This window comes from Colletotrichum scovillei (assembly GCF_011075155.1).
Source record: "Colletotrichum scovillei strain TJNH1 chromosome Unknown Contig00008, whole genome shotgun sequence".
Classification (NCBI taxonomy): Eukaryota; Fungi; Ascomycota; class Sordariomycetes; order Glomerellales; family Glomerellaceae; genus Colletotrichum; species Colletotrichum scovillei.
The window spans coordinates 380-27278 of record NW_023336266.1 but is presented as its reverse complement, the minus strand read 5'-3'; the positions used below and the strand labels follow the sequence as shown (position 1 = coordinate 27278).

General features: G+C 53.8%; 7 protein-coding genes across 7 annotated transcripts; 3 read left to right on the top strand and 4 right to left on the bottom strand.

Moving 5' to 3' along the window:
* Positions 1 to 1721: 1721 nt before the first annotated feature.
* Positions 1722 to 2883, bottom strand: HER10_EVM0005629 (uncharacterized protein; the record flags this gene model as incomplete). Its single annotated transcript, XM_035475237.1, has 3 exons — positions 1722 to 1809; positions 1875 to 2708; positions 2846 to 2883. 3 exons carry the CDS (start codon positions 2881 to 2883, stop codon positions 1722 to 1724), a joined length of 960 nt encoding a protein of 319 aa, XP_035330679.1.
* Positions 2884 to 4207: 1324 nt separating this feature from the next.
* HER10_EVM0010983 (dienelactone hydrolase) lies at positions 4208 to 5866 on the bottom strand (the record flags this gene model as incomplete). Its single annotated transcript, XM_035480426.1, has 2 exons — positions 5134 to 5866; positions 4208 to 4878 (listed from the first exon to the last, which is right to left on the bottom strand). Exons 1-2 carry the CDS (start codon positions 5408 to 5410, stop codon positions 4208 to 4210), a joined length of 948 nt encoding a protein of 315 aa, XP_035330972.1. The 5' UTR covers positions 5411 to 5866.
* Positions 5867 to 6255: 389 nt separating this feature from the next.
* Positions 6256 to 7695, top strand: HER10_EVM0005246 (GAF domain-containing protein). Its single transcript, XM_035474868.1, has 4 exons — positions 6256 to 6598; positions 6697 to 6801; positions 6893 to 6897; positions 7027 to 7695. The coding sequence occupies exons 1-4, from the start codon at positions 6596 to 6598 to the stop codon at positions 7475 to 7477; spliced, it is 564 nt and encodes a 187-aa protein (XP_035330654.1). The 5' UTR covers positions 6256 to 6595; the 3' UTR covers positions 7478 to 7695.
* A 285-nt stretch (positions 7696 to 7980) lies between these two features.
* On the bottom strand, positions 7981 to 10642 carry HER10_EVM0005121 (spermidine synthase). Its single transcript, XM_035474745.1, has 4 exons — positions 10384 to 10642; positions 9387 to 9422; positions 8773 to 9303; positions 7981 to 8386 (listed from the first exon to the last, which is right to left on the bottom strand). The coding sequence occupies exons 1-4, from the start codon at positions 10412 to 10414 to the stop codon at positions 8109 to 8111; spliced, it is 876 nt and encodes a 291-aa protein (XP_035330642.1). The 5' UTR covers positions 10415 to 10642; the 3' UTR covers positions 7981 to 8108.
* A 7205-nt stretch (positions 10643 to 17847) lies between these two features.
* On the top strand, positions 17848 to 20695 carry HER10_EVM0001626 (guanine nucleotide-binding protein alpha-2 subunit). Its single transcript, XM_035471369.1, has 5 exons — positions 17848 to 18342; positions 18413 to 18597; positions 18721 to 18878; positions 18934 to 19192; positions 19250 to 20695. Exons 1-5 carry the CDS (start codon positions 18225 to 18227, stop codon positions 19592 to 19594), a joined length of 1065 nt encoding a protein of 354 aa, XP_035330442.1. The 5' UTR covers positions 17848 to 18224; the 3' UTR covers positions 19595 to 20695.
* Positions 20696 to 21707: 1012 nt separating this feature from the next.
* On the top strand, positions 21708 to 22805 carry HER10_EVM0000257 (carbon-nitrogen hydrolase; the record flags this gene model as incomplete). The annotated part of the gene is made up of 1 exon (XM_035470047.1): positions 21708 to 22805. Exon 1 carries the CDS (start codon positions 21807 to 21809, stop codon positions 22803 to 22805), a length of 999 nt encoding a protein of 332 aa, XP_035330346.1. The 5' UTR covers positions 21708 to 21806.
* Positions 22806 to 23538: 733 nt separating this feature from the next.
* Positions 23539 to 24795, bottom strand: HER10_EVM0007761 (uncharacterized protein; the record flags this gene model as incomplete). The annotated part of the gene is made up of 2 exons (XM_035477306.1): positions 23539 to 24391; positions 24728 to 24795. The coding sequence occupies 2 exons, from the start codon at positions 24793 to 24795 to the stop codon at positions 23539 to 23541; spliced, it is 921 nt and encodes a 306-aa protein (XP_035330806.1).
* Between the last annotated feature and the right edge of the window lie 2104 nt (positions 24796 to 26899).

Genomic DNA, 26899 nt, shown 5'->3' with positions numbered 1-26899 from the left:
GTCTATTTTAAGAAATGATTATGGGGAGGGAGGGAAAGCTTAGTTGAGAGCTTTTTTGACCTCCTTGGAGAGGTCTTGGCGGGTTAGATGGGTTCGTCAAATCGTGCGGGAAACGACTGATGACTTGGAGGGAACTTGAACCACGTGAGGGGGATTTTCATGAGGTTACAATATTGAATTTCGTGCATACTTTGATCCAATTAGAGTTGTTCGCTCGTTTGCGCTGACTTGTGACAGTTGCCTGACTTGTGATCATGGCTTCTGGATGTCTCTCGGCTACCTTACCTTGAGTGATCAGTCAGTTGACAACACCTACGGCTTTTGGACTGATCTTGGGACATGGAAGCAGCCCGTGAAAGAACGAACTTACCTTCCACTTTTGATCAACGTTGAAATATGCCTCACACCCATGCGGAGGCTTCTGCGAGGTCATCGTTCGTCCTATCTATTTATGTCTACAGCATCCGCATCGCAGATTCTCGGGCAATTATAGTCCCGTGGTGTCGGTTGGGATAGTTTCTGGGCCGGAAGCGAGGGTGTAATCATGTATTTACTCTGACTTCAAATTTGCGTAGCTATACTTGAATCAACTTGATTTATCAACACAGCATGATTTTACATGGGATTTATGGGAAATTGGTAATTTCCGAACTTCAAGAGTCAAAGCTAATCAATAACCCTTTAGCTAAACGTTGGACCTTACTCTCCATGTCGAACGCAACTTGATAACTGGGTACATCTCTGCGATATTGTACTTCAACGGTTGACTTTTGGCAATAGGTCCAGCTATTTGTCTTGTTTGTTTCTTGCTCGCGTGACAGTATGGTAGTTTCCTTTCCACGAACCTGGCCATTATCTTGGGGTTCGCAGAAACGAAATAGCAGAAAGCCTATATTCTTGCGCATCCGTCGCGGACTTGCGCTTCACACGTCAGACCACCAGACATCATACTACCCAAAATCCTTCAGAGCTATATAGTCTCATTGGCTTCAATTCCGGGGCCTATTTGTAGCGAGCCTCGACATAATTGCGCATGATCTCGAAAGCGCACAACAACGGTATTCATCCTTGATCCAAGTTCTCGGGAGCATCTTGGGCGTCTTGTTCTACTGGTTGGGGGTAGTATAGTATTCACCACGGAATCATTGGCCTGTAGTTCTAAGCGGCCAAGAAAACCGTCCTTTGATGAGGTCCAGGCTAGACGGTATGGGCGAACGCCAGTGCAGTCGACTTCGACGCAACGCAGAGAGACGAGGCATTGAGACGCGACTGTCTGAAAAGGGACGGCGGGAAGTGCACCCTTGACCGCTGAGGACCAGCGAGGCAAGTCTTAGTATTTGTATCTCCTTGGAGGTTGGGCCAACGAGCCGGGCATATAGATCACTGGTTAGCCGCGTATCGGATATCCCCTTATCCAGAATTCCTGCAGGAATACGTTGACACACTGAACATGCAGAGACTATTGTCCGCAAAGTTGTTGTCTAAAAGAAAATTGTTGACATTTGTTACTTGCTGTCTGGAACAGAGTGGTTTGTCTATCCGCAACCCTACCTCCACCCTTCTTTTTGTGACCCCCGAGCCCCGTCATATGCTTTTGAGTGCCCATCCTTCTACTTATGCCGCAGTAAAATACAGTAGTAGTATACAATCCGGCGCTTGCCGCAATGCAGCCTCTGACAAAGAATTATCGACGACATTGGTGCTGTCTGCCAGGCGAGGTACTATACAAGTCCGCTGTGTGTGATTCGACTCAAAGATGCCACTCGGGAGAGCAAAGTCTCGTCTCGGTCCTTTGGCCAATTCTCCGTCCTGCAGAAGTGAAGAAAGTTAGCAATTGTACGATTTGAGCATTGTTTGAATGAAAAGATCCATACCTTGTCGTCAAGAGAACCGTCATGCGCTTCCTCCTCTCCGCACTCTCCTCAGCCTCCGTCAGGCGCAGCCACTCATCGAGCAACTTCCTCAGCTCCTCATCCCCGCGACCGGCGCAGTCGATACCGCGCTCCGTAGCCGCAATCTTCACCTCCTGCTCCTCCAACGCGGCCGCGCCCCCATCGCGCGCCAGCAACCTGTCATCGCCTTCCAGGAAAGCCATCCGCAGCTTGCCCTTGGTCGCCCACATACCCGGCGGGATAAAACCAATCTTATCCCACATCATACCGGGCATATGCAGACTGCAGCACATGCTCGCCGGCGCCCTCGCGGCCGTCCCCTGCGTGCCCGCGACGCCCAGCGGCGCAGCCCGCTCAAAGTCGGCAAACGACTTGTGCCGGCGCTCCTCAGCCTGCGAGAAGCTGGCGTCGATCTGCCGCGGCAGGCGACACGTGTACGGCACGACGCCGTCGACGAAGATGACGATGAGCGGGGTGAATTCCCCACACACCAAGAGGACGAGGCCGAACAGGGGCACGCGGAGGACGTCGTGGCGCACGCGCCAGAGGAGCACCCAGTCGGCGCGCGAGAAGCCCTTGGGGATGACGCCCGGCGTGAAGACGGAGGGGGCGCGGAAGCCTTCAACCGAGGTGCTCTTTGCGCGGATGACGTCTTGGATGTGGCGGTTGGAGAAGACGGCTTTGAGGCCCGTCTTGTAGAACTTGATGTAGGCCTTGCCCGTCTGGATGAGGTGGCCAAACTTTGAGGCGTCGGGTTTCTTCTCGGGGAGGTCGAGGGCCGCTGGGCGGGAGGAGGCGATGGCGTTGACCTTGTCTCTGTTCGCGGTGGAGGAGTAGGAGGGTTCGGAGGGCGGAGGGAGCCGCAGCCGACGGTAGGGGCTTGTCGCGCGATCGAGGTGGTGAGGAGGAAGGATGTGTGGACGGAGCTGCTACTGCTGCTGCAGAGAGAGGACGGAGCGCGCATGGCGCGCAGCGTCGTGCCGTGGTTCATTGCATGAGACGTGAGAAAAGTTGTGGTTATTAGGAAACTTCAGGGTTGAAGGTTGCGGGTTTGAGGTTCGTGAAGGGGGTTCGGACCGGGTCGCGCGGGACGCCAAAGGGCATGGCCAAAATATCGAATTTAATTAAAGAAAAATGGGCAATTGGTTTCGTCACTCATTACACCTACAAGCTTATCGCTTATCGGAGTGCTTACCTTGCCTCGGCCCCACCCGCAACTCCACCCACCGCGTCGGGTCCGGGAGCGGCCGCTCTCGCCGAATCAAGCTTTGCCGTTTCCTTGGCGTGACTATTCAGTTCTGGCTATTGGACAATCGAGCTCGATTGTTGGGGTGATCATCAATCTCTTTGAGTATGGTCTTCGAACATTTCCACGTGCTACAACCGAAAGCTTCTTTCCGGCATTGGGACCTAATTGTCTACCTCGAATCAGCCAGGCCAATCGAAGAGTCCCTCGTGCCGCGAGTCTGCTATGTCACTGAGCTATCGAGCTTGAAAACAGATGTTCACAGAACCACCAGAATCGTTACTCTGGGTTGTCGCATATGAAAAGTCATAATTGTCTCTTTATGGCAATCATACTGTATTCGCGTAGACAAATCCGTACGTGCCCGGTTAGGTCGCTGACCTAAAATGGACTGTCTGCAAAGAGCCGAAATCACAACCCTAGAATTGCGGATCAATCTGTGGGTCAACGCAAACACTTCTTGAGGCATTTTTTCGCGCAGGCCTTCCACACCGAGCAAGGCTCAGCCTTGGTCACTCCCCTTGGTGTAGTTGGTTCATCACGTTCGACTGTAATTGTTCATCTCTTGTCATCGAAAGGTCTCTAGTTCGATTCTGGAAGGGGAGAACCAAATCTTTTTGCCTTTTTGGCTGTTGACGATGTTTTAGTTCTGCTTTTAAGCGATGTTGAGTTGTGTGGGCATGTTTTGAGTCGTGCTTTGTGGCTATTTGATATGTAATATCAGTTATCGTTTAGCTTGAATTTTATTCAAATATCTTTGGTTGACTTTGAAACTAGCTTGTAGTTACTTGAGCTTCTCGTGCCCGCCAACGTTTTTAGTCTCACATATGGAGGATATCAAGGGGAGGTTGTGAGCCTCGCAACATCAGCAAGCTCAAATTCGATCTGAGTCCTATCATCACCGGAACCTAGTATACTCGCTTTCAGCCTGTGCGTACATAAAGTGAAAGACAGAAGACCTGTAGCTACATTAGAAGTGTGATGGAAAGGTGACCCGCGTCAAACCAATCTCGATCAACCATTCCTGGTCCCATTCCAACCCATCCCATCCCGTCCCTCACTCATCGACTCAAGCACCAAGCCCAAACCACCGCCGAAACCACCCAACAGCCTGATCCTCCGCCCTCATCCCGAACTCCGCCTGCCGCTGATCATTCGGGTTCCTCACAGCAAACCCGTGCGTGGCACCGACGTACTCCACAATCTCAAAGTCCTCCCCCTTCTTCCCCAGCACGCTCTTGGCCTCCGCCATCCGCGCCCGCGGCATCATCATATCGTCGTCCCCGTTCGCCACGCTCAGCGGCAGCACCACCTTCTCCAGGTCGCCCGGCAACGTGAGGAAGCTCGGATGCGCCGTGAAGCCGCAGTCGATGAGCCTCTCACCGCCAAACGGTCCCGCGGCGAGCTGTGAGAGCAGGACGGTGAATTTTCCGCCCCAGCAGAAGCCCGCGACGCCGATCTTGGTGTCTTTCTTGGCGGATGTCTCACCGGACGAGGAGGAGGACGTTGAGGTAGATGGACGGGGAGGGAGGGGAGACGGCGGCGAGAGGCGGACTGCACGGAGGTAGTTCTCTATGCGCGGGACGACGACGCTGGAGCGGGTGGCGATGACGAGGGGGATGAAGTAGCGCAGCATCGTCGCGACCATGACGGGCGCGATAAGGAGGTATTTTCTCCACCACGACTTTTCGGCCTCCATTTTGTCGGTCATGGCGAGCGCGGTCGCTGGGATGGCGTAGCCTTTTTTGTTACACATTGTGTCAGTAGCTTTCGTAACGTTGTGGGTTAGGGGGGGTGTCTCATGTGAGTTCACGATGCCGCGTCCTGGAGCACTATGATGTCTCAATCCCTTCCTTGTCTGCCTGCTTGCCCGGGACATCACATCGATCACCAAAACAGTCATGCCGAGGACGAGAGGTTACAACGTAGAAGTCCAAAGCAATCCCGCATACCAAAGCCAACAAAAGAAGAATGAAACTTCTCAAAAAAACTCACCATTCATTAACTCAGGAAGCAGTACCACCGCCGGAATCCTATTCGCATACGCATCCGCCAGCGCGCGCGTATTCTGCAGCTCCCACCCCATCGCGTCTGGCAAGATCACGACGACGCCCGCGGGCTCGCCGCGGCCCGGCTCCGGGCGCGCGACGTACGTCGGCAGGCCGTAGACGGTCTCGACGGTGCCCTTGAGCTCGGTGTCGCCGCGGAGCGTGCCCTTGAAGCAGTCGGCGCAGAAGCGGGGGGCCTGGTGTTGTTGCGGTTCCGACGACATTGTGTCGATGTAGTAAGTGGGATGTGCTGCTTAATTGGTGGAGGGTGAAAGGGTGAAGTTGTTGGTTATTCGGGGGAAAGTTGCCTTATGGACGGGGTGAGCTATTGGGTAGGTTTGAGCTCTCCCTTGATGCGACAGCTTCTACTATAGGCCGGAGGTCAATTACAAGTTGACCAAATGTCCGAAAAACGAAGATGCCCGCAATGTTTGACTCAGTGAAAGGAAGAGTAGAGGCCAAGGCGGGAAAGACGTTATCTCTATACTCTATAGAGACTACCTCAGGTCCTAAACACCTCAAGCTCCTGCAGAGCTAACCTCAGCTCAGCTAAACTGACCTCGCAAAAGGGAGCTGTCACACCAGCGGGCACGCGGGGTTAGCGGAGAATGAAGTCATGGACGGAGTTTCATCCGAATCCGACCTCCGACCTGGATTCCTACCTCAGCGAACTTGGATACTACAGTCTACTAGGCTTGTAGGGGACGTTCGTACTCTGAGAACAAATCGCAGTTGTCAATCGGGAATGGCTGCTCCTCGGCTCGCTTCGACATCACGTTTCTCTCGCGCACGCATGTCGATCGATCTGTACCTAGATATCCCGCCGCCCGCCCGCGCAGCCGGCCTGCGCCAACCATATAGCTTTCACGCCCTACACAAGCATCTTAGCGTGGTGCTGTGCTACCCTCACGTCTCCCACCCTCTTAGCTAGGTAGGTATCGTGAGTCGGCACCCTCGGTTTGTGAGCGGGAAAGAAAGCACTTTGAAATCGGGATCGGACATAAAAAACATCTCGGAACCCGTCAAATGTGAATAGGCAGACTTTCTCCACTCAAAGCCGGCCGATGGCCCCCGGTTCCTCCGTCTTCTCCATCAAAGACGTTTAGGGCCGGGGCGGTGGAAATGTAACACTTTTTTTTTTTCTTGGGTTGCTGACAAAACTCGGGCCCGAAGGGAGGGAACTGGGCTCACCGAGGTGTAGCTCACCGGGAACGCGATGACGTGATTGGACCAGAGGATTTCAACACACAATTTCCCGTCTCAACTCAACAACCCGTCTATGCTTGGTCATATTGACTCACCAACCTAGCCTCGACTTTCTTACCTACTTTACCCAGGGAAGATAGCTTTGAGCTTGGCTTATCCCCACACTCTCATTTGTACTCAATACTGTAGATCTTCCGGCAATAATGGTGAGCACATCTCATATCCTTGAGCGCACTACCAAAATCTACTAAGCCCTACCTTACCTTACTCTGTCGGTGTATACTGACCAGAGTGAAAACGACAGGTCCACGCCGACGCCTCAAACTTCGCCAATGGCGTGACAAAGGAGGAGGCTTACGAGCAGGTCCTCATGCAAGCCGAAGGTCTCCTCGACGGTCAAAGGAACTGGGTACGTCTTGCATTCTTGTATCCTAGATACTAGAGAAGTCACATCCTGCATTCTTCTCTCTCATCTCATCTACTCAGACTAACACTCACAGGTCGCGTAAGTCAAAAGATTTCCGATATCAACTAGTCTCTCCACAATCTCGGAGAGACGGAAGGACAAGATGAAATAAAAACTTGAGAGAAAAGAAACCAAGAAACTAACTTCCTCCTTTCTCAACCTGTACAGCAACCTCGCAAACACAGCCTCCCTCCTCTGGCACGCATACCACTCCCTGCCCGCCCCCTCAAACGCAGTAAACTGGGCAGGTTTCTGTCCTCGACCCAGCCTCCTCTTCTTCTTCTTCCACCACCACCAAGCAATCCTCATCCTAGGCCCCTTCATGGGCAAAGTCGCCTGCCAACAAATCCCCTTTGGCCGCGGCGTCTGCGGCGCCGCCGCCGCCACGCGCCAGACCCAGCTCGTGGCCGACGTCGACGCCTTCCCGGGGCACATTGCGTGTGACGGGGATAGCAAGAGCGAGGTCGTGGTGCCCATCGTTATCAAGGACAAGGAGGGGGAAGAGAAGCTGGTGGCGATTATCGACGTGGATTGCGCGGAGAGGGATGGGTTCGATGAGGTTGATCGGGTTTGGTTGGAGAGGCTTGCTGGGTTGCTTGCAGGAGGATGTAATTGGTAGGGGGTGAAGATGGAGATATAGAGTGAAGATAGGATGAGGAGTGAGTTGAAGGTAGGATGAAGAGGGAGTTGAAGATGAGGATGAAGATCAGAAGATGGGATGAAGAGGGTGGTGAGAGGGTGAAAGAAGGGAAGTGATGAGTTGGGGCGGGAGTCTCATGGGATCAAAAGAGAGTAACGGAAATCGTCTACGGATGAGAGAGAGAGAGAGAGAGAGAGAGAGAGAGAGAGAGAGAGAGAGAGAGAGAGAGAGAGAGAGAGAGAAGAGAGAGAGAGGAAGACAAGATGCGGGTTACTCATAGCATTGGATGAGAAAAGGAGCAAAAAGATTTACACGGAGTTGGCGACAACAGGGTACCCGACGGAAGGGACACGGAGTTATCTCAACATAGAATCACTTGTGATGTTGATCACAGGGCAGAACATACTGGACTCAACAAAATATATTGAGCGACGCTAGAGTCAACCTCTGCGTCTTACGACTAAAAACTTTTTTTTCTTTTGGGTTCCCATCTATTGACATTCCCGCCAGACGTTCTCCCCATCCTTCCTATCCCGAGCCTCCGCACCCCTCCATGAGTTCATGAATCCGTGTCTTTTCGTACTTTGCACCAACCTCACGAGCACTGCATTTACTCGAGAGCCTTCTTGGCAAAGTTGGGCAGGACGAACGCGGCCTTGTGGATGTCGGCGTTGTAGTACTTGCACAGCTTCTCCTCCTCCTCGGCGGACCACTTGCGGAGGGGCTCCTTGACGTTGCGGCCGGCGTCCTTGGTGCAGACCATGAAGCCGATCTGGCCGCTGGGGTAGGTGGGGATGGTGGTGTAGGCGTACTCGGCGACGGGGAAGATCTCCTTGCAGTCCTTCTTGAGCTTGGAGATGAGGGGCATGTGGAGCCACTGGTTCTCGGCTGTTTGGTGTATGCTGTTAGCACGTCCTGGTCTCTAGATTTAACAGTAGAGTCGTCAAGAATCAGAAGCGCCTTCTGACAGAGAGTCAGGCTGGATGAGCGCCGACAGAAAAGGGGGAGGAAGGAGAATAACAGTCTCGAGTAGGCGCAACACTTTGAAAGAATAGACAAAGGAGAGTTCAAAGCGTATCCAGGTTCACACAAACATGCCACTGGGCAATATATCGGTATCTAGGGAGAATCGAGGACAGGCCCAAAGAAAGATAAAGAAGCAGGCACCACTCCCAGGTAGTAGTGGTGTCTGCGGCGTTGTCTTGTCTTTTCTTCAGAGACCCGAGACTTCCTTGATTCCCCTCGATATTCCTGAACAAATGGGAACGTACAACCTTGGGTAGTGATGACACCGCCCTCCCTCAGGGCGTCGTGGAGGAGCTGGAAGTAGGGCTTCTGGAAGAGGGACTCGGCGGGGCCCTCGGGGTCGGAGGAGTCGGTGATGATAACGTCAAAGGTGTTCTTGTACTCCTCGAGGAACTTGAAGCCGTCGCCGACGTGGGTCTTGGACTTGGGGTGGTCGAAGCCGACGGCCATGTTGGGGAGGTACTGCTTGGAGAGGCGGATGACGGCCTCGTCAATGTCGCAGAGGATGGCCTCCTCGACGCACTCGTGCTTGACGACCTCGCGGAGGACACCGCCGTCGCCGCCGCCGATGACGAGGACCTTCTTGGGGTTGGGGTGGGAGTTCATGGCCAGGTGGGTAATCATTTCCTGGTAGGAGAACTCGTCACGCTCGGTGGCCTGGATGACATTGTCCAGGACCAGGACCATGCCGTAGTCGGTGGACTCGAAGATGAGGACATCCTGGTACTGGGACTTCTCGTGGTGAATGACCTTCTTGACCTTGAGGGTCATGGCCTGGCCTGTGGCAGGTTGTCAGCATTGCCCGGCGTCCTCTCATTCTCACGATGTCACGATGCTTGAGTTGAGGGTGTGGGTGACTTACCGGGCCACATGTTGGAGATCTCACGGAACCAGCCATCTGTACATCATTTCATCAGGTTAGCGCGCGGTCTCGACTCGTTCATCTCATTTGTTTCCAAAAAAGGGCATCATCTTGTCGCATCCACTCTTGTCAGTCAGTCTGTCTGTGTGTTCTGTGTCATTGCCGATCCCGAAAAGTGCCGTGCCCGGAGCAGCCATAAGCCGGCATATTTGCAATGTACAAATGTCACCTCAGCAAGAGAGGTATGCCATATTCGACAAACGATCTGCAAAACCAAGAGGCGAGGTTTCTCGGTTTCTCCTGACGAATTGCTTAACCGAAAGTGGCATGAAGAATAGTGCATGCGCGCTCAGACGGTGGAGGAGCCAGGGCTGAAGGTGTTTTTAGGGGACCCGGAAGAGGACGGATAAGCCACCCGTCAATAGTTGCGGGAGGTTTCGTTGGCGATTGACCAGGTGCAGGCAGTCCGCACGGCACAAAATCCGTCTGCCAGTTGAGCCAATGAAGGGCGGTATGGACGAACGAGACAAGGCCGCTCATGGGGGCCCGCTTCCCGGTTGCGATATTCTCCGTCTTCCGTTGCGTGGGCTCTCAAGGCCTCATGGGGGCCCGCTTCCCGGTTGCGATATTCTCCGTCTTCCGTTGCGTGGGCTCTTAGCGAAGAAACCCCCCCAAGGTTCCCAAGGGCCCCAAGGTGACGACAGGCGGGGTGCTCAAGACATTTTTTGTATGGCGGGGTATTCTGAGACGGGTGCGTACAGAGGTCGGAAGAGCCAGTAACGAGCATCGACCAGCAGGACAGAGTAATAAGTAGCATACACCCAATGCCAACGATAGCAGACGGATGCCGGGCAGCCGCAGACAGAAAGGCAGACAGACAAACAGACAAACACACAACAACAACAACAACAACAACAACAACAACAGACAGAGATCTGTTTGAGTAAGAGAGGGGAGGGATGGATGGATGGAAAGACGGGGATTGGACCGCACGAACCTTGGATGGTAGGATGGGCAATTTCGCTCATTTTGACGGTAGACGGGGGTTTGGCAGGGCTACTGTGTAGATTGTGTAGATATCGACAGGTCGGCAGAGGCACAAGCAATCGAGGCAGATGATGCTGGTGCAGGCGCAGTAGTTGAGAAGGGAGGGGTGTTATATGACGAAGAAAAGCCAGGATGGAAAAGTTGAGATTGTCCGATATCAAAATGTGCGTTGACGTCGTGAGAGAAAGAGGTGTTGTGTGGTTGGCCTGCCGATGTGCGGTGTGTGCTGGGCCTGCAGAGAGAATCTGTACCAGTAACCATGGAAGCGCGCGCTCCCCGCCGTCAACAAGCGCTGGTGCGGGCAAGGTGAGCGAAAAAAAAAAAAAAAAAAGGCGCTGCAAGAAAATTTTTGTGGCTCCGGGGGTGGCCTCGTTTTGAAAATTCGGGGCTCCAATTTTCCAGTGCATCACGGACAACTCACGGTGAGGCCTATTGGCTCATTGGCTAAAGCCCACCAGATGGCACTTTGAATGGAGCATCGAGATTTCCTCAATCTCTCTCACCATCACCAGACGCACTTCGATCCGGTTCATGTCAGTGCGCCAGTCAGGTTCCTGACTCTGCCCACATCAGTGTCTGAATACCAGCGCAATACATTCGTGACCTTGCCTTTAATTGCCCTGCCAGGCCCAGCACGTACGTCGTATTCGACGTTGTCAACAGTAATAATGTCAACCAGAGTCATGGATCGATCCATTATCCGGGCGCACACAAATGCCATGTTTCCATGGCTCTGGGTTGAACGGTTAGCAATCCGACCTGGACGATTGACAGCCCAGAGATTCCCAGACCGTCTGTCGGTATCCCTTCCTTCGCGGACTGTCTCACGAACGCGGCCTGTCAACCCCATATGCCGGCCCAACTCTTCCTGCCCAGTCGGTCCGTTGCACACCAACAACGACGCTTATCGCGAAGGGAGCACCTGTTGGCCGGTGCTGCCAACGACACGAAGCCAAACCGGGATTTCGTGCTTGTGAGTTTGGAACCCGGAGCCTGAGTCCTCTGGGCTCTCGGACTGAGCCTTGTCCAGAACTTCACCAAGCCTTCGTCATCGGCTTTGCGGGCCACTGCCCAGAGCAAACAAGCCCTGAGGAATTATCCGCTGTTGTACGGATACTGCAGGCATAGAGAAGGAATATGCGGCGTACGACGTGCGACGTGCGACGTGCCTTTGCAGAAAACGTGGCGAGCCAGGATTAACAGCCCAAACCTCTTTGGTTTTGTCCTCTTTCCTTTTGGCTTCTTGTCCCTTCCTCTGCCTCTCGCTTGCTGCTTGCTGCTTTTCTTGATACTGAACGGGATGTCAAATCCGAACAGTCCCCCACAGACCTCGCCTCCCTGCTCCACCTGCTCACCGGCTATCAACAGCGTCCATGTCTCGCCCGGTTGTCGCCGGATCAAGATAGTAAAGATCAGCTCTCCACCACCCGTCAGATGTGACAGCTTATTTGGTTTTGACAGCCCGCCTACGGATAGACGAGACGAGATGAAACGGAACTATCCTTTTGCAACTGGGTATCCGTAGTCAAATAGATGGTCTGGTATCCGTACCTAGGGATCCGTAGCCTATGAAGTCAAGACATCAGCCTGCCCCACTGACTGTGCTGAGGTAGTAGGTAGGCTGCTATGGACCTTACCCAGACCAAGTCAAACAGGAAGTCTTCGGACTTTGGTAGTCGAGGCTGAGGAACTCGCCCACAGACGTTATCCACAGCAGGTTGGGTCAGTCTGGTGGGCTAGTAGACAAATACGCTCATTAAGCGGTTCGATTCTTCAGCAGTAGCGAGACACAACAGCCAAAGAACCTGCCGCCTGAGACAAGACCTGCGCGTGCCGGGCGAGAACTGGCCGAGACTAGCCATGAACCCTTCGCCGATGTAAAGATATAGGCCCGATATGGGCCCATCCTTACCTAAGTCCATATAAAAGTACGCTTTTCCTGTTTCTTACCAATGCCATGGCTATTTCCATGCTGCCGGCCGCCGTGGTTTGCACCAGCTGCCGCGACCGAGCGACGGCTTCGCACTACGTGCCGAGGTCGAAAATTAGTAGCCTTCGGTTATGCAAGACATAGAAACCCACTGCCCACCGTCTCCAACTGCATCGCGACTCTGCCTCTTTTTGTCCCTTATCGGACATGTCGTTTAGTATGGGTATTGGAAAAGAAGCCGGAAACTTTGCAACCGTGATACAGCGTGTTGCAGGCCATATCGTCTCATCTCTCCTGTCGCAGCCGCCATCATCAGAGAACCTTCTTCTCGGAAAATAAATGCCAGCTTGAAGGTCTGGCATCTTGAGTGTAACACAATGTTCAGCCTCCATCACCTCAGCTCCCTCAGCTTCCCCTACCCACCAGGAACGAGGGTGAGAGCGATAGGCACTGTTGACACAATGATCAGCAATCCCACCCCAAAACATCGTCTGCCATCGCAGTCCTGAACTCATCGATGTTGCTCTGATCCCGCATGAACCATGATCGCCTTTGGCAGGGCCAGTCCCGAAACGAGACATGAAGAAAAACTCTTTCATAACATGCAACGTCTCTTCCGAGAGCGGTGTCTGTAAGATCCAATCGAGTCCCATTATGGCTGATGCAATGTCATGCCAGACGCCGGTGCAGAAACCTTGACCCAATTGGGAGAAACAAAACGTTTGGTGCAGGATGCTAGTCTATGCGGTGCAGCGCGTGACAGAGCCTCCCATTCCAAAGTTTACTTCAAAGTGTTTGAGGTCAATCTGCGGGCACTTCTGCCTCTCGTGGAGTCTGGTTGTACCTGTTGCTTGCCTCCGGGGCCCTGGTCCTGTGCGACTAACCCATCTGGCGGTTTTCTGTCGTCCATCATACCACTCCTCCGGATCGCGGCTTGCCATTAGACGGATCTGAAAATTAGTTCCACCGTCCTACACGCCATCTGCTCATTCGACTATTTTGCTTTACCGTCGTCTTTGTTGCCCTTTACACTGTGATATAACCGTCTGAGGGGTGGTCTGGCGGGGACCTGTTCGTTCAGTAATGTTTACTCTGACCGCCCGCATCCGGCAGGGACTTCGTCGCCACGTGGTGAAAGGCGCTCTCGTCAACAGGGCTTCTTGAGACGTCGAGACCGCACCACCTCGGGCGATGTCAAGAGTAATACGGGCTGATATCTTTGTTGAAAAACTTGCCCAGCTGTGCTGGCTCTGGTAAAGCCTTGGCCGTTGCTTCCACAAGGCAGAGAGCCTAGCCCTAGGGCCCAAGCAATCCTTAGCTGCTGCACAAAATTTCCGGCGGCAAAGTACTCGATCTTGGTGTAGCTTCCGTTGGACTGCGGCTCTGGCGCGGACAGTCTTCCTGCAGCGCATCTGAGTCCATTCTTGCTCCTGTCAAGTCTCCGAGAGACAAAATCTAAGATGTCCCGTCCATTTGGTCCAAGATCTTTGTAAGGTCCATGCTCGCGTTGCGCCAGCTACTTCTCGAACGTATTGGGCAAAGCAGGTGCGGCTCAGGAAACGTGCGTTGATCTGGCTCATCGACGTTCAAGGATCCCCGTCAGAAAAGCCACGAGTTGTGCAATCCATCCACAAACGGCCCCCCTGTCGAACAAAACGAGCTGCTCCTCTCATCCTTGCAAAAGCCACGCCAGGAGGCCCGGGATCATGAAGAAGGATCCCAGCCCACTGGAGCATTCGTTTCTGCGGGACTCTTCCGTCGATGCTGCAGGCCCCCTTTAGCGGCCCGCAGAATCAGCGCTCATTTTCCCACTGGAGCCTGCAATGCTGATCTGAATTATTGTTGGGGAAAAGTCTAGCAGAATGCGACCCTGAGGCAAGACGAGAGACTGCCAGAGTCGTGTTCTACTGGCGGCGTTGCAATTGCATGAATCAGGGTGTGACATGCTTTCCCCGAGAGCGGACGTGTTCGGCCAGGACCCCCGCTATTCGAAACGAAAAGCTGGCATCCATGGTTGTGCCATGCATTGGAAGAAGGCTTGACTGCAGAGAGAACATTGTTACCTATCGAAAGCGGAAGCATTGGCCAAAGCTCTTCGCGGAGAGAATGTCGTCGTATGGCAGATGGAGGAAAGTCCGATACTTGATGTGGCTGCGTGGCGAGCCGCTAGATATGGAAGCAACGAAAGAGGCGTCGTCGAGTGGGACGTGTTTCCGCAAGCAACGTGTGGCGATGACCTTCTGAAGGGCGAGGCGCGAGCTGGCTACGGCTGCGGGTGCGACGGCGGGTTCGCGCACGAGAAGGAGGCAGAAGAAGAGCTCGGTCCACGAGGCGTTTCCGGAGTAGGGGCCCAATTGGGGTTTTGTGGCAGCGATCTGGTGTCACGCAGGGGCCTGGAGGATCGAAGTGGCTCTGTCTTTCCGTCTCTTGTGTGGAATGCCACGATGACGCTCCATACTGAGAACGGATACTCAGCCAAATTGAAGGCTCAACTGGAGCCTTTGATTGATGCGCTGCCCAGGTGTTATTTGACAGCACGGCCAACAGTAACTGAGCCATTGATTGGTCCATGGTGTGAACGGGATGGCCGCGGATCTGTCGCAGTCCTATGTTGATTGTGCGGAGCCCGTTAATCTTTGAGAGCATATCGAACAAGTCTTTGAAGGTGGTGTACATAGGACATAGGTATCCGCAGGTGAGGGCAGGATGAGACAGGCGACGCGGATTGGGTTGGTGTTTTGGCGGCAGACCAGACGGTTCGAGATTGAAAGTTGTTTGAATCGACGCAGCCATGTGCCATTGTACTCTGAATCTGCAAGAGTCTATTGGCTTTCGACTTGTTTGCTGTGACCGTTGGCTTCTCTCCTTGTGCATCAAGGTATGGGGCATGAGAGTTTGCAGCTCGCAACCTGTATTTCTGGGACACTCCGGCCCAACATTGTGCATGCGAAAGGGTGTACGTCAAACCATGACATAGGTCTTCTTCGAAAGCACGTCCAGACCGGCAACTGGAGATTATTCGAGTGGCTGCTAGCACCTAGGGAACTCAGCCAGAAAGCTTAGGTGATGGTTGCTGAGAGGTAAGTCTTCGATATGTAGATGCATTTGTGGTGCCTTGACGAGCATGACATGGGTGTCGAGAGGGTTGTGAGGGTCGCGTGCGAAGCACTGGGGGATGCGGCGAAGTCGGTCCTCGATGAGGGTCAAAGAGAGGGCATTCATGAGATGGTTCGTTCGGCTGGGTCCCGAGGAACTGCCCGGCTCCGAAGAAGAAGAAGTAGTTTCAACGAGCCAGTGGATTGGTTGAGCGACGGGTGAAATGTCTGAGATGATGGCGGACTGAATATCTGACCAAAGAGAAAGAGGTATCAGAGGTGGTGAAGCCTGAAGACGGCATTCGTAGCTTTGCACAGAGGAGACGAGGATTGGCGTGCCTTCGTGCCTGTGTACTAAGGCGACCGGAGTCACTGAGCAGTGGACGGTTCGACGGGGAACTGGAGGTGGCTTGCTAATGCAAGTGCAAGGAAGGCGCGGACAGACTTGAGTACCCCAGCACAAGTACCTGCCAAGTCTCGTGAGCTGCAATTCTGCGGCAAGAGCGGGCCGGGATGACAGGACAAATCAGACCGGCGATACAAGCCAGATACGTCAGAAAATGGACCCACTTACATCCCGTCCTTCTCTTGCCTTAGGTGGGAATCTAGAGCAAGGTACGTACTCAGGAAATGCAAGTTGAGGCAGGTACTGCTACCACCCCGGCTCAAAAGTTCCGCATGTTCCTGTTCCCGCTCTCCTGTTCATGTCGCATTTCTTTTCTTTTTGCTTTCCAACGGATAAGCTATGCTGCAGCTCTAGCTCTAGCTAAGGTCTGTTGGTTAGAATGGATTTGGTCATATGGGTACAGCGACGTAGCATCGAATGTGGTCGGACTGGCATTCTATAAAGTCAGGGTCGTGATCGACGTCGTGGCGGTGGTGGTGGTGGTGGGCGTTTGTTGTGCGGCTATTCACCTTTGCAGTGCAGCAGTTCAGAGTCTACTCAGTACTACCACAGTGCACCATGCATGGAGGAACACGGGTACAGAGAATAATCATTCAATCGAGACCAGGTAATCCATGCTTCCATAGTGTAGACACAGCAAAGTCGCATCAACCCTGTTCTGTTTGCTTGCCCATGCCATTGCCAGGAGTCAAGCCCAAGGACAAGCATACGTACCCATACCCGGGACCAGCACTTGCGTGACTCTCTTTCCCGTCTAACCAATGTACCAAGCGAGGTACCTTTACCCTGCCTGACCACCACAAGGTACTTTGCGTATCTAGCCGTCCTCGGTTCATACCTACTCTATCCGTACATACCATGGCCACGGCAAGTGATGGAACGGGGCACGATGATACCTTGTCAACGGAGACCATCGACGGAGGCAAGGACGAGGGAGGCACGGAGGGTACCAAGTGTTGACAGCTAATGAAATTGAATCAGGTAATAAGCACATAATGTACTTTGTATCTTACGGATACCATGAGGTGTGAGCATGGAGCACAGAGCACGGAGCGCTCCAGATGGATGAGGTGAGGTGACTGAGCAGGTCCCAGGTCCCAGGAGCAGGAGCAGTAGGTAGTGAAGAGGGCGGTACTTCATAGTTTGCTCTTTGTGCGTTTGGGTACCAAGCATCCCTACGGATACAGCACTTTGGCTTGTTCTTCTTCTTCTGCTGCAGAACAACCTGTCTGCTTCGTCTACTTCGACTTCTCTTTCTCGCCCTTCCTCCTCTTCTCCTATTTGCTTCCAATCTTCCTTCCCGTTCCGTGCGTGTCCGCCGTCTTCCCCAATCCTTCTCCCAGCACTTGGCTGCCCTCATCACATCAATCTCGCTTGGTCATCACCAACATAACTTAACAGCCTCTGTGTGTCACTGTCACGTCTCGTCTCGTCTGGCCTCAGCTTCTTGTCTGCTCCTCCTCACATCATCGTCGCCATCGTTCCTTTCTCCAATTCCTGCGCTAGCCCGTTAGTTCTCTCCCCTGACCCGCCATTGGCCTCGCTGGGCAGCAAAAACACCTAAGCAGGAGGATTAACATTAGCAACCCGCAGCTCACCGGGCGTCCGCTACGAACGCCCCCAAGAGTCTTAGCGGTTTTTGTTTTTCTCTAACCTGCCAGCGGGATCAAGAACAAAACCGACAAAAGCTTCCTCCGCCCACTCCCGCCCGTCCCATTCCTCAAACCTGGACCTCCAAAAGGTGCACAGCCAGAGACAGGCACGCCGCAGAGCACCGCACCACACCACACCACACCGCACCGCACTTCATATCTACGGGCAGGCATTGCATTTCGATTCTTCTACCCACGCCATCCGTCCTCGCCGTCGCTCCCGTCGCCTTGTTGTCTCGACTCGACTTCCAATCTCTCTTTCCCCCCATCCTCCCGCCTTGCGCCTTGCGCTTCACCTGCGTCACGCTGAGATTACGATCCAAATCGACCCTTTTCTTCCATCCCGGCCCGGTCAACCTCTCATCGCTCTCCTCTTCATCTCTTCGTCTGATCTTGCCGACCTTCAACGCCCTCGGACCATTGCGAGACCGTTCCAATCCCACCTGGACCTCGACGCGAATTCCTCCAAGAACCCTCCTCCCCGGAACTAGCTGCTCGCATTTCTTCTTCCACCTCGTTTTCGCCTTAGACCGTTACCATCTCCACCGGTCCGCCTCATTGATTGTTTCTCGGTTTCTGCCCACAGTTTTTGATTACCGACTGAACGCGTTACTTTCTTTTCTTTTTTCCCCCAACACTTGTTCAGCGTCACCGCGCCGGCTCCTTCGTGCACCCAAATTATTCGGCGATAAACGTCCCTACACCAATATGTGTTTCGGGGCTCGAACAAAAGATGACGGCGGTGGTGCTCGTTCGCGCGACCTCGACCGCATGATCCGACAAGATGAGAAGCGCCTATCGAAAGAAGTTAAGCTGTTGTTGCTGGGTATGTTGACGCGATCGCTAACTAGCACAATGCATCTGTTCGTGCGCTGACTTTGTTTTCATTTGCACAGGTGCCGGAGAATCTGGAAAATCCACTGTCCTCAAGCAAATGAAGTTGATTTACGCACAAGGTTTCAGCAAGAACGAAAAGCTCGAATGGAAGCCGGTCGTGTTCAACAACATTGTCCAATCATTCCGTTTGATCCAAGATGCCATGACCGAGATGGGAATCGAGTTCAGCAACCCCGAAAATGAGGCAAGCGACCCCCGATAAAGCTCATGTTGACGCCAATTGCGTGCGACAACCTCGAGACATCCTGTCACTCTTCTTGCGTGCAATGAATAGAACGACCCGGCTAACACATGGTGTCTCTTACAGAAGCACATGGCGCATATCCTGGTGGAACACGAGATCAACGCCCAAGACCCTCTCCCGCGCGACTACCTGCAACCTGTCAAAGAACTCTGGGTCGATAGTGGTGTCAAGCAGGCAATAGCAAAGGGCAACGAGTTCGCCCTTCACGACAACCTGGCATAGTAAGCATACTGTCGCACCACCTGTCTTTGCAGACAATATGGCTAACCGGTATAGCTTCTGTGACGATTTGGACCGCATTTGGGATGCGAGCTACGAACCCACAGACCAAGATTTGTTACGATCAAGACTGCGAACCACGGGAATCACCGAAACGGTTTTCGACCTGGGTCAACTGACATACCGCATGTTCGACGTCGGTGGCCAACGTTCAGAACGGAAGAAGTGGATCCACTGCTTCGAAAATGTCAATTGCTTGCTCTTCCTTGTCGCCATCAGCGGATACGATCAATGTTTGGTCGAGGACAAGGACGGCGTAAGTGTGATCGAGTCTATTTTTCCTCGCTTTCTGTCAAGCTGACCAACCCAATAGAACCAAATGAACGAAGCGCTCATGCTCTGGGAGTCGATTGCCAACTCGCACTGGTTCACGAAGTCTGCCCTTATCCTCTTTCTGAACAAGATGGATCTCTTCAAGGAGAAGCTCCCTAACAACCCAATCACGTCGCACGGTTTCACGGATTATCACGGTCCCGCCGAAGACTGGAAGTCTGCCAGCAAGTACTTCTTGGACAAGTTCCGCGCCCTCAACCGAAACACCGAGAAGGAAATTTACGGACATTTCACGAACGCCACTGATACGAACCTGCTCAAGATCACGATGGGCTCGGTCCAGGATATGATTATCCAGCGCAACCTCAAGCAGCTGATACTATAAGGCAGAGCCAGCGATATTGGGTCACCAGGTGGCCTAAGATTATCCTCAACCCCCCACCCCACGGCATGGATGAAACATGCCAACTCTAATCGATACCCGCGGTCTTTCCGGCTTTCCTAAGCTCATCACGGCCCCGCCCGGCGGCGCTAGTCATTCACGACGATTGCCACTTTGTCGTATATTTGCGATTACACGCCTAGGCCTCCCGGTCGCGATACATCAGCGAGTCCATTGCGGACGCCGGCACCGATATGGATGTATATTACTCCACTTCCTTTGTGTCTAATTTCTCGTCATCTATTGTTCATATGCCGGCGTTGGTCTGAACAGAGAGTTTGGCAAAAAATTGTGGCTGGATCACTCGGCTATTTTTTTGCATATCATCATCATTACAGCGGTCGTTGGTACCGCGCAGCCGAGGCCAGTAGAAGAGCAGTAAACAAACCACTGAGAGTGGTCCCAACTTGGAGCTTCAAGGTTGAGGCTCAAGAAAGGAAAGAAGGCGGAGCAGGTTGCGAAGGGGGGTTAGTATGAGACGAAACGGGAGCGAGTGGAGAGAGAGGCCGAGCAGAATTGGATTCGCGTAACGATGGATTGATACCTAATCAAGTGTTTCAAAGCTTTGCCGCTCACATTGGGGTTTTAGGGGAAAGACATGTGTGTGGATTTATGCTGCGAGGCGGAAGCGCCGCGGGCTACAGAGCACGCATCTATCTCATTTACAAGAGAAAAGGAAAGAAATCAGATAAAACATGTTAAAAATTCCGTCTGATAACCGCCCAATGCGTATGCTCTAAATATGTGAAGGGATCTTGTTCGATGGAGTTTATTTTCGGTCGAGCCTCCAATGCCTGACACTCTTCGCATTGAAGAAACATCAGCCTCAATTTTAAGCTTTCATGTAGGAGTGGCATATCCGACCCGAGGAGTTGGGTTGGGACCAGACTGCAACGGTCATTGATACTACGTCGTGCTCTCACCGATAACTGGCGTCCGGGAGAATCGGACTGGGCTGGGCTTGTCATGGTTTCGGATTTTGTGATACCCCAAACATGAGCTTACAAAGAAGATGTTTCACGCGGGGGAAGCAAGAGCTGATTTGACCGGACGAACGTCGCCAGGCAGGTTGCCGAAAGAAAAATCAGCTGTAGAGTTGGGTGGAAGAGAGATTGGGGTAAGTGAGGGCGCGTACCTGTTACAACGTCGTTGGGGATTTCTGTTTTTGCTTTCTTTTTGCATTCTATCTAAGCCCGTCGCCTGGTGTAAAGCAAGAAAGACGGCGGTGGACGGCCAACCGGTGTATCGTGAGGTTTACCGATTGCCTGGGTTCGTTCGATGGTATGTAAGTTGACCTGGAATGGGTGTGGCACGGGAATCGCAAACGAGTCTTAGTTAGGCCCCGATGCTGCTGGGCTAGGCGGGTTCAGTTTGCGTGCCGCGGCAAAGCTGTATCCCGGTCGTTGAGACCTGGGATCTTTGTTGGGGTATGGAATGTCTGTTCTGAATTGCTCCCTAGCTTGTAAGCTATGTAGGAACATTCCTTTACCTCCTCGGCCCGGGAGAGTGTAGGTGTGAGGGTATTCATCACCATGGGGATGGTAGGCATGGCGATGGAGTCTATGTGTCTTGTGTGGTTCAGGGATAGGAGATGGACTTGAGAATTGAATCGATTCTACTTGATGAGGTCTGTTGTGCTTCGAGGTGGCATACTTCAACTGGTCTTGTAGATCTCAAAACGACAATGAGCATCGGAAGACACTAGCCGTATATCAATACTTGAGATAATACAATACTGCGTACTATATATGGAGGCGTGATGATGAGCAAGGATCCTTCTTGATCAAGGAGTAAGGAATGTCCAAGGAGAAAACAAAGTGATTAGCGGCGGCTGGACGCGGGGGAGTCCAAGGTAAAGGCCGATCGGAGCCGGGCCGAAGCAATCCATTTCCGATAACGGATCGGACAATTCGGGGCCGTAAGAAAGAATTCGTACTGTACAGATTTGTCGCGATTGCTTGGGGAAAACACAGTGCGAGGTGTCGCCATTAGCCGAACCTCAGGGATGAGCTCCGACCGCGAAGCCCGTCACGGCAGCTACCCCGCCGTTATCGTTCCTCCCCCCACCACCACCACCGCGCCGAACCAAACGTCACTCGCAAGTCGCAAACCCCCTCTGCTTCGGAAAGCACGTAGCCCTTTCTTCCAACATACAATGCGCCTCGCCCTCCGCACCCTACGCACCCTATCAACGACAATCGCCAACTCTCCTACCCACCGCCTCGTCCCCTTTGGAAACTTTCATCGCAACGTCCGCAAGATGTCGTCCCTCCCGTCCCCGGTGCTCAAGAAGCCCGTCAAGCTAGCCTGCATCCAACTCGCCTCGGGCGCCGACAAGGCCGCCAACCTCGCCAACGCCCGCGCCAAGGTTCTCGAGGCCAGCGCCGCCGGCGCCAAAATCGTCGTCCTGCCCGAGTGCTTCAACTCGCCCTACGGGTGCGACTATTTCCCAAAGTACGCCGAGACGCTGCTCCCGTCCCCGCCCACCAAGGAACAGAGCCCCAGCTTCCACGCGCTGGCGGCCATGGCGAGCGAGAGCGGGAGCTACCTCGTCGGCGGCTCCGTCCCGGAGCTGGACGCCGAGACGGGGAAATTCTACAACACGAGCTTGATCTTTTCGCCCGAGGGGAAGCTGCTGGCGACGCATCGCAAGGTGCACCTGTTCGATATCGATATCCCGGGCAAGATCACCTTCAAGGAGAGCGAGGTGCTGAGCCCCGGCGACCAGGTCACCGTCGTGGACCTGCCCGAGTACGGACGGATCTCCGTGGCCATCTGCTACGACGTGCGGTTCCCCGAGCTGGCGGCCATCGCCGCGCGCAGGGGGTGCTTCGCTCTCGTGTACCCGGGGGCGTTCAACCTGACGACGGGGCCGATGCACTGGCGGCTGCTGGGGCAGGGGAGGGCGGTGGATAACCAGATTTACGTGGCCATGTGCAGTCCCGCGCGGGACATGGGCGCGACGTACCACGCGTGGGGACACTCGTTGATTATCGACCCGATGGCGAATGTGCTTGTTGAGGCGGAGGAAGGGGAGGGGACTGTTGCGTGGGAGTTGGAGGGTGAGAAGATTGAGGAGGCGAGGAGGAATATTCCTATTAATTCGCAGCGGAGGTTTGATGTGTACCCTGATGTTAGTCAGGGAAAGCAATGAGGACGGGATGGGATGGGATGGATGTTTGGTGTAAGAGTTTGAAAGACAAGATGGAGTGTGTTTTGTTGAAGCTGGCGGAGCAGATTAGGTGCATATAGAAAGGGTTCCGAGGTGTGTCGGCTCCATGTATACCATTGTGGCGCATACAAAAGATGGTTGGGTGGGAGGAAAGACTTCAGCTTAGGTATTACGTGCATCAATGATATCTGCCTTACATTTCAAGCATAATTCTTTGCGGGCTATCACGGTGTCTCGTGGATGTTGACCAAACCAATTGAAGCTCGAATTAATGTCAGCCTCGGGATATCGAGGGCTACTCACCGTCATCCAAGCAGGTGATCATAATGATTCTCAGCCCTCAATGCGGAGTAGCCACAGTCTGGGCCTATCTATCGGTTATAAGAACATGAGAGTCACTCATATACCAGCGATTCTGTCTATTATCTTTGTCCAAGATAGAGGGACAGAGAAAACCAGACGGATTTAAGACCACCAATGCTAGGATCCAAAAACAAACAAATCGCCGGGCATCGAGTTTAGCTTACCAGAAAAGGCAGAAATATGTGGTCTTCATTGTATAAGCGTTTTCACATCAACTCAAGAACAGCCCTCATGGCAGGTCTGAAGGAGTTCCTCTTCTGCTGTCACAGCTGCAAAGCAACCGCTTTGGCATCCTATTCGCAGCCGAAACCACCAGTTATATCGAATCTAAGAGCAACACGTTTTATCCATCTCATCTCTTCAAAGCCGTCTGCACCCTAGTCTTACACTCATAACACAGACTCGCCCCATTCACCCTCGCAATCGCCGCCTCGTGCGGCATCAACGTCGCCATCTTGGCCTGGAACGCAATCGACGCCGCAACCACAAACTCGCTCGGCAACTGGCCCGCAAGCCTCTCCCACGAAGCCGGCGAACAGTTCTGCACAAACAGATCCCGCAACCTCTCCATCAACCCTTCGACGTCGTCGTCCCGCCTCCGGTGAAGACTCGCCAGCGCGACGTAGCCGTTGGCGAAGTTGAAGACCCACCACTCGGCGCCGTGTTGCTGCTGTGCGTCCCCAACCCCGCCGCCGCCGCCGCAGCTGCCGCCGAGCTTCGTGGCCCCGACGTTGAGCGTCTCGCGGATGGCGGTGGATACTTTCCCCAGGAGCAGGTCGTCGTGGAAACGGTCGCAGAGGGACCACATGTCGACGAGCTCCGTCAGGTCGTGCGGGGTGTGCATGTCGCAGGGTTTCAGGGAGAAGGGGGAGACCTCGTAGTAGACGGCGTCCTCGCCCGGGTGGTCCGCCGCATTGCGGCGGCAGCGTTTGACGCGCTGGGCTGTGAGGCGGGTGAAGTAGCACAGTTTCACATAGGTGCCCAGGGTCAGCGGGCTGATGCTGACGTTGACTTTGGCGCCGTCGTCGTCTGCGTCTGCGTTGCCGTCGGTGTCAGTGTCGTTGAGGTCGATTGTGTTTGTGTGGGACTCGGCAAAGGGCCCGTCGAGGCAGCGTTGGAAGTATTTCGAGGACTCGACTAGGAGGGACTTGTGGATTGCAAAGGACTGGTCTGAGGTCTTGAGCCAGATTATTATTTGGGGTTGCCTTGGTCTCGGGTAAGTAGGAATATCAGAAGAAGGTGTGAGTTTTGCGATTGTGATTGAAACGCCTTGCCCGATGCAGAGGTTCTCGACTCCGAGCACTTATTCGAGGATAAATGAACATACTGAAAAAGACCGAAAAATCATGAGTTCAGACAACAGGCTTTGAATGAGAAAAACAGAAGTGTGGCATGTAGTCCAAGAGTGCCTTAACTTCTCTTCTATCACGGCTTTCGGACAAGACGAGATGATGCTATGGCTTCACTCACAACATCTCAACAGCATACACATAATTACAGTTGGATGTCAAATCCAATCGTTATCCAGCTCCTTCACTTACCTCAAGAGAGAACCCACATCGCTCAATTCATCAGGTCTCGGCGCTCCTCGGTCAAGCGTGGTATTCATGGTGCTTCTGTTTCTGCAGGTACGTCTGCCAATCTGGGATCAGAATACGAATGTGAGAGTGAGAGGAAGAAGCAGTAAAAAAGCCAATTCAAAGTGACGGACATTGCACGGTCGACCCCGCGCGGGATACGGCCTCGGTAAGAGAGCTTGTTCAACTCATCTGATGTTTGGGAACCAATCGGGTGGGTTATCTTGACTCGATCATGCGCGGGTGAAGGGATGATATTTCAGCTACATTACATTTCCATCGATGAGCTTTCGCTATACAGCTAGATTACAGCTTCCTAGAGAGCACCCTATGTTCTGACGTCACAGCCATACGATTCTTCGGCAACTCTGCACCGTGATCTGCCTTCGCCTCATCTACAAACAGCTGTCTCCAGTCACGGTCTGGTTTGGGTAGAGCTTTGATGCTCAGAGGCTGTGTTCTTCGTTAGCCGATGCATTCAGTTTCTCTGGCGATTGAGATACTCACGTTCGCGAAGAAGCCCTGGGGATCGTATTTGGACTTGACTTGAGACAGCTTTGCGACGTTGGCGCCATAGTAGGAATCAAGCGGAGGGGTAGAAATCGTGTCGTCCATGTAGCCCGAGTAGCTCGCCATTCTGTTGTCACCCCGTCAGTCACATAATGCTCATCACCCAGATTTAACAAGAACGAAAAGGAACTCACCCAACAAGCGGACGCAGGTAGTCCTCCAGGCTCTTGAACCACTTCACATAGCCAGCATGGACCTTCTCATCCGCGGAGCTGGACGATAAACTCCATGTGCGAATACGCCTGCTCGCGCCACGCAAACGCCGCATCGCCCGCGACCGAAATGTTCCATGCGTGCCATTCGATCCACCCCTGCGCCGCGTCGTCGAGCTCGTCGATCCGCGAGATGGCGTTCCTCATCGTCTCGTCCGTGAGCAGCTTATCCTTTTGGACCATGAAGGATTTCGACAGGCGGATGAAGCGCGCCCAGGGCTGCGCGGGGGTAGCTCGGGCGCCTTTGTCGTCTCGTTGTAAGTGAAGTTGGCGTAACCCGGGATCTGGACGAACGGCTGCTGGATCGTGTTGACGACAAACGGCGCGACTTGCGCAACGGCCTCGTCGGCGCCGCACTCGTTGACGCCGTAGCCGAAGAGGCGGGCGTTGATGGTGTTGCACCCGCCCGAGATGTACGCCGCCGGCTTCCCGATGCCCAGGAGCCCGGAGGCGTTCACCATGCCCTGCAGTTTGTCGAGGGTGCAGCCGTAGCACCACCCAATCACATCAGTCCGGTTCTTGTACAGGTTCACCTGCGAGCTGAGGGCGCTGTCCGCGCGGGGCGCCCACCCGTGGAACGTCTTTGCGATATCGAACCGCGTGTCGGAGCCGTTCCACTGCAGGTACACCATGGCGGAGCGGGGGAACTCGTACATGCGCAGCGTCCACTCGATGACGATGCCGTAGGATCCGCCGCCGCCGCCGCGGATGGCGAAGAAGAGGTCGGCGTTCTCGTCGCGGGAGGCCGTCACGACGCAGCCGTCCGAGGTGACTACCTTTGCGGACTCGACGTTGTCGACGCCGAGGCCGTTTTGGCGCATCTGCATGTTGAAGCCGCCCGCGGAGAGGAAGCCCGAGATGCCGACTGTGGGGCAGATGCCGCCCGTCCAGTCGAGGCCTTGCTGGCCGAGGGCCGTGTAGAGGGCGCCGAAGCGGATGCCGGCGCCGACGGTGGCGGTCTTTTTGTCTGCTGCGATGTTGACGTAGTCGATGTGAGTGATGTCGATGACGAGGGCGTCTTGGAGGGCGGAGTATCCGAGGAAGCTGTGCAAAGTGAGTTACCTTGAACTCACCGGGGCTAGGTTTGGAGATGTTGAATGCTTACTGGTGACCACCGGTTCTGGGGACTGCCTTGATGCCACTCGTCTTTGCGCATTGGATCAAGGTGCAACTTCAGGGCTTTTCCGCGTAAGCAATCAACACTGGCATCTGTGTAAACCTGTTGACCATATGGTAAGCACTGTGCCCTGAACTTTGGGGCAGTATACCGATCTCACTGGATGGCCTCTCCGATTCTCGCATCGTGATATGTAGGATCAGTCGGCGTCACGATGCGCAGAGCCGCGTTCCTCCA